The sequence below is a fragment of the Platalea leucorodia genome (assembly GCF_965183815.1).
Source record: "Platalea leucorodia genome assembly, chromosome: 7".
In the NCBI taxonomy this organism is placed as follows: domain Eukaryota; kingdom Metazoa; phylum Chordata; class Aves; order Pelecaniformes; family Threskiornithidae; genus Platalea; species Platalea leucorodia.
Genome location: NC_138829.1, coordinates 38,452,682 through 38,465,188, shown reverse-complemented (window position 1 = coordinate 38,465,188; position 12,507 = coordinate 38,452,682). Strand labels below are relative to the sequence as shown.

The 12,507-nt window shown below is 39.7% G+C and overlaps 1 protein-coding gene across 9 annotated transcripts in view; it reads right to left on the bottom strand.

Moving 5' to 3' along the window:
- ZFYVE26 (zinc finger FYVE-type containing 26) overlaps nt 1-12,507 on the bottom strand; it is a 52,230-nt gene that overhangs the window by 22,383 nt on the left and 17,340 nt on the right. For all 9 annotated transcript variants that reach the window (XR_014228911.1, XM_082318534.1, XM_082318535.1 and 6 more), the window contains 13 exons: nt 12,146-12,297; nt 10,606-10,804; nt 10,023-10,286; nt 9,724-9,843; nt 9,288-9,452; nt 8,096-8,323; nt 6,558-6,663; nt 5,025-5,764; nt 4,276-4,472; nt 3,280-3,384; nt 2,546-2,668; nt 1,626-1,802; nt 177-423 (listed from right to left, as the gene is read on the bottom strand). Coding sequence is in view for 8 of the 9 variants with exons in the window: in XM_082318534.1 (XP_082174660.1) it covers nt 177-423; nt 1,626-1,802; nt 2,546-2,668; nt 3,280-3,384; nt 4,276-4,472; nt 5,025-5,764; nt 6,558-6,663; nt 8,096-8,323; nt 9,288-9,452; nt 9,724-9,843; nt 10,023-10,286; nt 10,606-10,804; nt 12,146-12,297 (2,823 nt within the window). In the remaining variant the exon portion in view is untranslated. The remainder of the gene's footprint in view (nt 1-176; nt 424-1,625; nt 1,803-2,545; nt 2,669-3,279; nt 3,385-4,275; nt 4,473-5,024; nt 5,765-6,557; nt 6,664-8,095; nt 8,324-9,287; nt 9,453-9,723; nt 9,844-10,022; nt 10,287-10,605; nt 10,805-12,145; nt 12,298-12,507) is intronic.

Sequence of the window (12,507 nt, the reverse complement as noted above, 5' to 3'; positions counted from 1 at the left end):
TGGTCCTTGAGAACATCTATTTACAAGAAAGGCAAAGACTTCAAGAACGTATTCTGGGCTAGGGGGAGACTGGAGGCACACATCTAAAAATGTCGTGGCACAACTGGTGAAATGATTCTGGGGGGAAATTGGCTCTTCTTTCCCAAGTGAAAAACAGCATTCTCAGGGACAGTCACCTGATCTCTTTTCTTTTAATGTGAAAGGGAAGTTGAGAGCTTTTTCTGCATATTTGGAGAGCAAATTGTCAATGTCTTCTACAGTAAAACCAATTTCCTGTCCAGCTAAGAGTTGGTGCAGTGTCTGCACAGCAACAGCTACCCAGTCCACCTTCATATTCATGAGGAGCTGTTCCAGCATGAGCAGCGGCCGGGAGGAGAGGTGGAAGTAGTTAACACGGGAGAGCTCAGGCAGAGTCAGCAGCACCTGAGACACAAGGAAAAAAGCATATGTTAAAATTATACACCTTCAAATCTGTGTTTCTGTGAGATTAAAGACAAGAAACTAGCATGGTAGCTTATGCAGAGAATGGAATAACACACAGAGGCCAAAAAATGGAGGTGGGACTTCTCAGACCTATTCCTACTTCTGTTACAGAATTACTGAGTGGATTTCCAGAAATTACTTAGCTTCCACTTCCCCATTCTATAAAACACTCCCTCATTTCAGAGGCAGTTGAAGAGTGGAAAGCATTTTGTGACCCTGTGACAAATATGTTGTAGCAGGGTAGAGGACATTCTCTTATTAAAATAGGCTTATAAAAAGAATATTAGCCTAACCTTTATCCTTCCATCATTCGAGGAAACATCAAGAGGAGCAAATAAGAGCAATTCTCCTAAAGATGGGCAGTTAATATAGACACTTTCCAAATTAAATCATATCTTCAAAAGGGACAAGTAAGGAAACATTCCTTACTATTCCTTACAAGCCCAGCAAAATACTGTTGTGGCACACACTGGAGCAAGCTGCTATTTGTAGTCCTACAACAAAACCGACATTACCAAAAGCACTGCATTTTGTTTACATATAATGCATCTGAACAAGGTAATCTACTGGTTAGCGCATCTATTCCGAGGCTGAGCACAGAACCTGTATGACTTCTGTAAAGACAATGGCCATCTAAAAAGAGGAGTGATACTGTGTACCTTTCGAAGGCACTTGGGAGAAACATGCCACGTATGTGTCAAAGACCACTATACAGGCAGGCATATGTAGGACACCGGTGTTACTGACACAGAGAGTAAGTTGAGGATGCTTTGTTTTTCAGTTGGGACAAAGATAGCAACTGTCCTGATAAACACCACAATTTTATTTTATTCCACCCCACCCTCTTTTAGCCTGTGTGCTCCTCCACTCCCTCCAACTCAAACACAAGACCGTTCTGTTCATATTGGGAGCTACAACCACCTCATAATATAGGAACTGCAAAGATGGAGAAGGGGAAGAGAAGTTTTAAGGCATCTCTAACTTTCCTTTGGATCCTGAGACTCAGGATCTTAGACCTGATATGGTGATAATGCTCTGGTAAAATCTACAGACTTTACATATTATGTATATATTATGTATTATAACATTACTTATATATTTATATATTGCCGTTAATCCCACAACGCAGGAGTTTTACTCACCTTTGATCCTATATAGAGTGCCTGGATTTCATTACGGCGTGCTGTTGTCAGATTCGCATAGAAGTGAGCTGTGAGGTAATCAGCCAAGAAGTGAGACGCTGCCAAGTTTGGATGCTGGTCAAGGGACTGTTCACTGATGGCAAGGCAAATACCAGGGTCTTCAATTCTTTGTAAAAGCTACAAAAAAACCCAAACAAAATACAGTGAATCCCTACTACATTCCTGGAAAGTAGCCTTTATAAAGGGCATGACAGATTATTGCCCTACAACGGTCCAGCAAGCAAATTAATTTGCACAAGTGTCTTATGTATATAAGGATGATTTAAACAATCCATTTATACACTACTCATTGCCCATTTGCTCCATTTATTAATGAAAATATTTTTTTAAATTAAAGCAAGCAAAAAAATAAGCAAGGAATGGGACAGAAGGTGTAGTGATCAGAAGTCTCCACTTTGCTTCCGGGATATTTTCAAAGCTACATAGTCTGAAAGAGCCTGCACTTTATTTTATGCTCTCTGTTATTAGCAACAGCTCCATAATTATTAAAACCAGAAGAATTCACACTTCACTAATTTGGGCACTGAAGCACAACTGACCAATTCCTGTAATTAGTTTCACTTCTGGTTCTTCTGCTTCAGCAGCACAGAAATGCTTCATTATGATTTTACAAATAAAAGGGGCCTTGTATTTCCATGTAAGTGACATTTATGCTACTAGCTCCAACAACTAGATTGCCAAGCTGGATTTTTCACTTAAGTGGAACAGGGAGAGCCAGGATCCTGAAAGCATATCTAAGCAAATAGCCTCTCTTAAGGGAGGAACCAAAAAAGTAATGAAACGCACACGCAGAAGGCAAAGAAAACAGTTCTCAACTTATTTGACCCATGGATGTAAGGCTGAAAGAGTCTTGCTACTACCTGCAATGCTTTTTCCATGTCTCCCATCTCCAGTAAGTGGAGAAGGTGCTCACGGTGAAGGTTGATCAAGTCTTCTCTTGGGACAGGATACAAGTGCCCCCATTCCTCACACAACTCATAGTCCTAAAGAATTGGAAAAAAAAAAAAAAAAGGTAAAAACAAAAAAAAAATAAAAGGACAAACTCTACCCTCTCTGATACAGCTGTTTCTCCCAAAGTTCTGAACAACTTCTCAAGAAATTCTGTAGCTTAGACTCCTCTCCCACATGCAAAAAGTAAATAATTACATTGACAAGGGGAAGAAGATGATAGTCAATTTTGTCAGTCACAGCCTGCATTGAGAATACTTTCTCATCTCACAGTAAGCAAGATGGCTTTTTTGAGAGACACTTTTAAAGCCAGACAGACCTACAGTATTAATACTTACATAACAATCAAGCCTGCATTATGCCAAAAGCCATGCTATTAAAGTCTTCAAAGTTCTAACAGAAAAGAACAGGTTGTATCTCAAAGAAGAATTATAACTTAAACTTAAGGATTATTAACTACATGCAAATCTTGACATTAAACACAGATCTGTATGTTTTTCTGTACCACAGAACTGAGCAAAGGAATCCTTCCCCCAAAGGTAATCTCCATTGATCAGTGTTTTAAGATGCTATTTCAACGAATTTATCTATTCAAAGTTTAATGCATTCTAATGCATTCAACAAAATCCACATGATGGTGCCTAACCTTTGCTTTCAGAATGATATTCATGACGGCCTGGGGGTCATCAGTGCAGGCTTTTTTCAGATCCTGCCAGTCATTCCACAATGGTTCATTTTGCACATTCAAAATCTGAAAAAGTTATTAGGGTAGCACAAATTTTAAAAGCTTTATCTACAACAATCATTAAGTCTAAGAAAACAGCTGAGGTGATCATATCAAGAGTTGCTTCACACAAAGAAAAAAGTCAAAAAGGAGACCCGCATTTATCTCTAGCCCTTTTCTGGGATGTTGTAATGCACTCGCGCTCCAAAAAAAGACTACGTCATTTTCTCAGAGGTATGAGTCTACAAAGCACATTTATAGGGGAAGGTTTTTAAAAGACTAGATGGCAATAATTATGGATGAGAAAGTATATGTATACTGCAGCCATTGCTGGCACTAACAAACAACGGAGCTAACTGTCAGTTAGCAGAACCATTACCAGACAGAGCTCAGCAGGGACTTACGACTCCTTTGTTTGCTCTGTTTGGCTTTTCAGTCTGTGCTGAACTCCAGGCCAGCTAGTCTGACTTGGGCATCTGCACTACCCTGCAGCCAGAAGACCTGACTGCAATACAAATGCTTATTGGACCACTAGTCTTGTACACCATGCCTAGGTACATCTGCACCTCTCAAGCTTATAAAATGATGAATTGGCATGGAAAGCTTCCAGAGGCTCTAGCGTTTGTATAGAATGGAAAAACAAATACTTTGCAAAAAAGCAGCCTCACACAAATGTTTATGTCTAATCATCTTTGCAGACCTGAATGCTAATAGGAGAGTGGGAAAGCTATGATGGATGGAAGCAGAGTGTTAATTGGATACTACAGCACTGAAAACACATGACCTGTTTTGGATGAAAGACTTGAAAAGGTATTATGATCAAAAAGAACCAAGGGCTAAAACTTTTTTAAAGGGCAAGCATATTTGCTCCCTGCTGCCTATTTCATCTCAATGGTTACTTGAAGAATGACTTCGCACCTTTTGATAAACCTGAAGTTCCTTCTTCCTGCTCTGCAGACTGGCTTTTAGTTCATCAGTTATGCTCAAATCAGAAATGCAATAAGCTAGGATTTCCAAACAGGCATCAAGGGGCCATTTGTCCAGACAGCGCAGGGCCAGCCTACTTCTCAACGTTGCATTTTTTACTGGGAACAAGTATTGCCAACCATCCTTATCTGTGGAGGAAACAAATCACTGGTTTGAAACTCAGTTTCTATAATTTGGAAAATAAAAAAAATCCCTATCCTCACTGGATTGCATCACTAAAAGAAACAGTACAGTGCTGAAAAATCGATGCAAGACTCATCCCAAGCATCAGATTCTCGGGAAGTAACCAAAGCTAGCATGAGATACTTACTATCTTTAGACTCCAAAAGGCACCTCCTTTCACAAGATACATCATCCATGTGTGACAATGACACTGCAGTACTATGATTAATGTCTCCTGATCTATTCAGCTCTTCACATAAAAATAACACCATGGATGCATTCCAGTTCTCTTGTACTAAATTGGTTAGGATTTGCACATTTGCAAAACAGAAACTACACCATCAGAAAAAGCAAATTTAGGATGAAGGAAGGAAAGGTATCTGTTTCCATCTTTAGATTTGCTCAAGGACCGCTACTTTAGTTTCCACCTCCTGATCCAGGCTGTATTCTTCATTAAAAAAAAAAAAGAAAAAAAAGAAAAAGATGAAGGGAATAAAGTCCGACTTAATCCTTCTTACCTTCAGCAGTTGCGCAGCTCAGCACAGCATCCTTCACATTGACCAGCTCCTCCACATCCTGACTGTACAGATCCAAGACCTTCAGAGCTCTGTCCCAATCCTTTGCAGCAAGAGCTTGTTCAAAGACTCCTGTTAATACCTTAACAGCTGTGGTGGAATGCAGTCCTAGGAGAACCAGAGATATGTATGTCTTGCCAGAGAAGACACTAGCCAAACTGCTACCTTCCTCTTGCTGACTCTGAAGTGGCTCAAACACAGCAAGAAGAAATCGTTCCAATATTGGGAACTCCTTCAACAATGCCTCACACTCCCTGGAAATCTGTTCCAAACCTAAGGGCACTTCCCGTTTGCCCCGAAATTCCATCCAAGATAAACTTGATTTGGACATTTTCTGTATATTAGATGCACTTAGACATGCCACTGTGGCCATTAGCTTCGACTGAGACTTTAGGAAGTCCAGGGAGGAGGCAGTGAGTGTGTGCTGGCTCAAGTCATTCACAGAGGATGGGGCCTGAGTAGAAATGTCCTCAGAGGTCACTGCAGAATTGTGAGTACATATTTCAACATCTGGCAGGCAGTGGTAGGCACACTGGTGTGCTAAGTTGCTGACGTTTGTCAGAAGAGACTTTGCCTGGCTGTTTTGCCTTGCACTGCACAAGGACAGTGGTTCACAGCAACAGTTAACAATAACTTGCTGCACATTCAAGTTCAACTCTTCTTTAGCCAAGAGAGAAGAAAGCCTGCAGGATTGAAAACAGAACCAGCTTACCCAGCACATAAAAAAGGTACTTTACAACTACATATTTTCATAAATCTTCCAAATGTTTTGTGAACACAAGGCCCCTAATATTCTTCACAGGTACATACTGTGGAAGAGTACATATCCTATGTTTACTCACTATGAAAAAGAGGTATATAGCACGACATCAATAACTCAGAGCTTATGCTGCCATTCCTTTAAAGAAAAGGAACTTACTCCTCAAACATTCACTTTTACCTAAATGCGACATACCAAAATCATTCACCATTAGTGCTCATCTTTTTAAGAGCTTCTGCATCAAATCAGACACTTTCCATGCCAGCCTAGTTTAGTAATTTGTGATGGAAGGACCTTAGATTATCCAGTTTACCTACTGACCAGGGCAAGAGCCATGCCCAGCTGTATTCTTAAGAAGCCCTACTGGTCCATTTTATTTTATTACATTGCTAAGCTGCAAGTCTACTACTCTGAACTGTCACACATTCAGTTAAAAAAAATTCACATAAACGCACTCTCTCTTCACAACAGACAGTAATTGTTAAAAATATGGAGCCACAGTCTTCCCGATCAAAAATCTTCTGGCTGGTAGAGAAGCCACTGACTAAGCTCCTCCCTGCACACTAATTCTTGCAGCATTAAGTGATCGGCTGGTGGGACACAGCAGGCTGTACTACCTGTGCTAAGTAGCGAGAGAAGAATTTAATCCTGGCCGAGGTCCAAAGTCACCAACACCAAAATAACCTAGAGAAGTATAAAATATGAAAAGCACCAACCTGTCAGGATGAACCTGTTTCTCGAACACAAGCTGGGAGAGCAGCTGAGATGGACTCTGCTGTAACAGTATGAAAGGGTTCCCCACTTTCACTTCGGCAGATATATCTTCAAAAAAAAATCAGAACATTTATTATAATACAAACATATTAGCTGAATACACTACCCAAGTCTTATTTTAGGAACACAAATTTTAAGAGCCTGAGTCTGAAACCTCTTTGACTAAATTCAGAGGTCCACAGTCACATTAGTGTGGTAAAATCCAGAGTAAATTGCAGGGCATTCTTGATTACGATATGCCTCTCAAACTTGGCACCACTGGCTCACATTTTACTGGATCTACTACCAAAACAGGTAGAGTGGATAGTCCTCGGCCTTTAAGCGAGATCTAGGTTCAAACAGTTTAGCAACTCTACTTCAAACTTTCACCAAAAGATTTATTTGTGGTAAGAGACAGAAAATGTGCAGTATTGGTTTCTGAGAAGTCTCTGAATGTAGATTAGTGACTCCACGCTCTGTTCAAGTCAAAGTAAGCAAAGGCAGAGAGGGAACTCAGATGTACAGCTACTTTTACGAAAGGAGTGAAACCCTGGCCACTATTGCTGAAAAGCCTTTGTATCCACTACTGCGTTATGTCAAGTAACTCTGAACAGATTCTCATAAGTTTACCTTTTCCTTTTATTTATCTTCCAGTACAATAAACTTTCCCCAAAACTCACTCAGCCTTTAAATATTGTGGGGGTTTTTTATTTTTTTTTTTGCTTTGGCAGTTAGTCAATGAGGACTGAATCATGTCCATACAGAAGTTATGGCTGGTGTGGTAGTGACCTGAGCTGAACCAGCATGTCTGAAAACAGGTCTTTACCCTTTTTTCTTATCCTCTTGGGAAGGTATTCTCTGAAATCAGTACTGTGGTATTTTACATTACTGCAGCTCAATTAGTGTCAGCTTTAAAAAAACAGACAACTGTTTTTTCTCCTAGCACAGTAAATTTTTCTGTTCTTCTGACAGATTTATATGCTGATGGTGCATTTTTTTTCATGGACCACCATCATCTGCTGATTCTTTGAAAAAGTTCTGCCTGGTTACCTCTGCATAGCCTTCTACACACTCTCCTCTTAGCCTTGTGGAGCAGCAGGGCACTGGTTGTCTCTAAGGGAGCTGAGAAGTGCACAGCATGCTGATCCACTGGATGCAAAAATCAATCTCACCTTATAGGGTAGCGATCAGAATTTTTGGAAGCCAGGGGTTGTTTGTTTTGTCTAAACACAGTGCAGAATTTGGGTCAGTAGTTAACATTTCTGTTCTTGTTTTCCTACTGCCATCAGCTATTTTTATCTTAGCTGTGGGCGGCCGAGGTGTTAAGAAATAAAATTTAAAAAGCACTGCAATAATCAGTTGAAATCAAAAGATCTGACTATGCAACGTAGGCACGTTTGGCAAGGAACCATTTTTGCACAATTACTTTCCAGAATCAGGCCAGACTACACAGTCTGGGTATCCTCACCCAGGCTCTCAGTTTCCAGCAGAAACCCCTTACCTAGCTCTGCATTCAGGCTTCGTAACACAACAGCAGCCAGTGTAGTGATGTAGTCAAAGAAGGCCTTCACAAAGTTTGTCTGCGTGTTGCTCTCTGGCATGGTTTGGACATGCTGGTCAAGAGTTCTCAGCAGGAGCTGTGTTTGATTCCAAACCAGGTGCTTCTCCAGCTCCGTAGGTTTGAGAGAGGCCTGCTCCACCAAGGTGCCAAGCAGGCTCCCTTTAGAGTCTGGTTTAAGAGAACAGACATACATCCAAGATTCAAGTAAGTATTAAATGCCAAAAAGGAAGGGGGGCAGAGGAAGAAAGAGAGAAATGATTTAGCCTAATTTCCTCTCTGCAATTACAGATCTCAGTCTGGGCATTATAATTTTATTGAAAGTAAGAGAAACTTTTACAGCAGAATAAATTAATGGGTCATCTAAATTGGTAACCATGCCTCTGACAAGTTAGAAATACATTACGGCAGGCCTAAAATATATCTAGTTGTGTGGTATTAACACAAAAGCTCATTCTAAAACACAGGTGTTGACCAGTCCTTGTGCTCCGTAACATTTAGCCCTTAGACCTCTCCTAAATTTTTGCTCATTAAACATACAAGTATCTTTAAATATTTTACGAACACCTGCATGACATTTAGAAATTTGGTGAATGGAGGGGAAAAAAAGAAAAAAAAAAGCCAAACATAAGAAAACACCCCAGTGCTAGGAGAGCACTGAGAAAAGGCAACTGTGGAAGACTTCTTCAGAAAAGGATGAGATGTTTTATGATAGCCCTATGAAAATTGGAAGGTATTATTATGTTACAATAGTTTTATAAGTTTATCTCCTTTTTGTTTAAAAAAAAAAAAAGGAAACAGTAAGGATACACCTAATTATCTATAAGCTCTCAGGTTAAAATACACTTAAAGAATTCCTTGTTAGGACTGAAGAAAAATAGGACAAATAATAACCTCAATTGTACTCATTGATATGTTCCTTTCTTCTCTGGCAAGTTCACAATTTTAGCTCTGAAAACAAATGCTCAGAATATAAGAATTACAGATAAATTTTACACTTTGCATTCATGATTTAAAAAACTCATATTTACGCATATGTCAAAGAGCATTACTACTAGATTTATAATTGTCTGGACAGGCCAAAACAAAAATTTAGATCCATTTGTCAGTCTTCACGGTAACAGAAATAACTCACCCACAGAACGTTCAACATGTGTCAGTGCTTTTAGGATTTGATCCAGATTTTGTGATAAAACAACTTCATTAGTAATACTTTCTTCAGTCAAGGCAGGATAGCAAGCTTGCAGAAGGTCTACGATACTGCATCGAAAATGACTCCCTATTTTCTCATCTGAGACCTCTACAAAGAAGGAGAAAGAAACAGGAACTATAACAAAGAAATATTTTTGCACAGAAAAAGGCCCACAGAACCAAAATTGTATTATAATACAACTAGTTTGCCAAATTCAAAGTGTTTCAGTTTATTCAGAATTGAACTCGAGTCCCCACTCCCTTTTTTTGTTTTAAATACTAAGCAAAAAAATGGAAAGTTCAAATTTCCATTGCCACAGAAGGCAAGAATTTGATTTAAGCACATTTCAACAGAAAATCTTATCAGCAAAGCATACTACCTGGCTTGGACTGCCCTTGTGATGTGCAGGAATAGTTGAGAATTTTACTTATTTGCTGGAGAACTGCTGGGAAGCCCTTTACACCTTCAGAGTGCAGTAAAACAAAGTCAGGTCGGTGGCCTGGAGAAGTCATTGTGCAAAGGGGACAAAATAAAAGTTAAGAGTGGAAAAAGGAGAAACTAACATGAAAGTACAAAATGAGATTTAATTAAGACTCAGGTGTTAGCACAAACAACACAGCAGAGAGGCGTTTTCTGCTCCCAGGCCCATGTCGATAAACACAAAAATTAAAAGCCTACCCCGAGTTTCAAAGCTGTTGTACAGTCGTCTTTCTGCTGTTTCCAAAAGCTGTTTGCATGTCTTCCAAAGATGGCACTGAGTGCAAGCTAGGTCAAATGCTGCCATTGCTGAAGGACTGAGGTCCTCAAGGACTTCCCGCAGAGGATCAGTATGCTCCAGCTGGATGTTGCTGATCCAGAAGTTTTCTTGGAGAGTAGGGGCAAGACTTCCAGAAGTTGCAAGCAATTTATCAGTAACATCCGAGATGGAATAAAATACCATACCTACATGTGTCAGCAAAACACACAATCACTAATTAAACCACATATTTATCTCAGATCCTGTCATGGATAATTATTCTCTAATCCTTTAGGAAAATAATTCAATAGGTGGCCTGCTTCATGGACCAATTACTGCAGAATAGATAAAACTAATTGGGCATTGACAGCAAATTTCAGCATTCTTTCCTTTTAAGTCAAAGAATCACCACGTACTCTTCTGAACAACTTTTGCACTCATTATGACAGTATTCAAATTGCTTTCTCCTGTTTTCCACTTGTCCCTCACCTTTTATGAGAAGAACTCAAAAAACCCAGTCCTTACCAGCAGCTGCTGCATTCCCAATGGCTTGCAGTGTCGAACGGCCACTGCCAGATCTCCTGACGCCTCCAGTGCCATCTGATGCTTGATTCTCAATATTGTGCTCCACTCTTGCCATTTCTCGTACTGCCTCTTGGTAGCGCTCCATGAAAACCAATTCACCATAGCAAGGTGAGGTATTCAGATTAAACATCAAAGCCACCTTTCAAAAATAACAATAGATGTAATTACAGAGCACATGAAAAGAAGTTTTCAAAAGTCAAAGAGCTTTGCGGGTTTTTAGAGGAGATGAGGGAATAAAATAAAACAGATATTTTCACTGAAAAATGTCCCCACAGACACAGCAGGCTGAAACGTCCTGAAAAACAGGACCTTAGCGACATTTTTCAACTATTTTTATAAAGCTCAGCTACAATTTGCTGCAAGGGTAGAGTTGAATTAATTTTTGTAAACCACACCTTTCAGAGTGACTCCTCATGATTTCAATACACTATGTAACGAGATAAATCCATCAATTTGGGCCTCCAAAGTAAACTGTTTTAAACAAATTCTTATTCAGCAAGGAATACCTTCTAGAAATGTAAACACAGAGTAGATAAGCACAGCTGTGCAAGTTCCTACTATCAAATCAACAACAGAACACAAACCAAGCTTGAATTCTTTATCATCAGTGATACTGAAATTCAAAGTAACAAAGCAAGACAAAATGCTTCTTTTGGCGCTGTAAGAAGGGAGAAGATGAAGTGGCATGCTTGACGTCGAACAGAACTAATGAGTTGAGCAATAACGTGCTGCTAATGCAATGCTTAAATGATATTAACTGCTCCAATATCGCTATCTGAAACTCAGCCAGGTCACTGCTTTTTGCAGAGGATCCAATCACTAATGCACCTCAAGATGTTTCTTCAGAGCATCAGCCCAAAAGCCACAGAGAAAGGTATGCACAGCTGTGAGGGAACAAAGAACTACAAGTGTGCAGACTGTCAATTTCAAAGTCTGTCTGCCTGTTTTCAGTACCAGGAATTTAGCCTCAAAACATACCTCCTTCAAATAAATGTAATCACCACTTTGGCTCTGCTTTGGGTAAGGAACGCGTTTGCGTAAGGAACACATTTGCATGCTCCTGCCAAACTTACAAGTAGCAGAGTATCATGGTTTTGATTCAGTGACTAAAGCAAGCAGTTCAGATGCTGCTTCCTCATGAGGCTTCACATAAGCTCTTAGTGTTCTTCATTCAGCTGAAACACTAAGCTTGGCCAGCTCTCATGAAACATTTTCACGCTTTTGAGAACCCAGGTTTAGAGAAAGCATTTTTATATAATGAGTTAAAAAAAAACCCAGCATCCTTGGGATGTTGGTTTGGGATATCTTTGTTCCTTTCACTTGCTTCTACTTCCAAAGTGACCATTTCAATTGGAAAGCAGATGTTTCAGCTCTATGCTTACCAATACAGAAGCAGCAGGAACTTCATCAGCTATCACAACCACAAACGTCAATACCAAATTAGCTTTTTAATTGCACAAAATACATGCAACTCATTTACCTGATGGGCTTCTACGAAGTTTCCTCTCAAGACACAAGAAACTAACAGTGATTCTGGTGGGGAAAGCATCATAGGAATGAGGGGGTTTTGCTGATGTGGTCTCACCCTGCTTTCCAAATCACACGAGCCAGACACATTACTGGTACTTCCCTCTGCAAGACAACAGAATTAATCAGTACACTATTATGGAAAAAACGTTTCACCAAGTAACAGCCAACTATCAGATAACAGTATTTCACATATTTAACAGAAAAATATAGGAGGAGAGTCGCAAGGAAGTTTTAGGGTAAAGAGGTCAACATAAACATCTTGTTAAAAATTCTCGTTATATTTCACTATTTGGTCAGAACTTTCATTTTGGA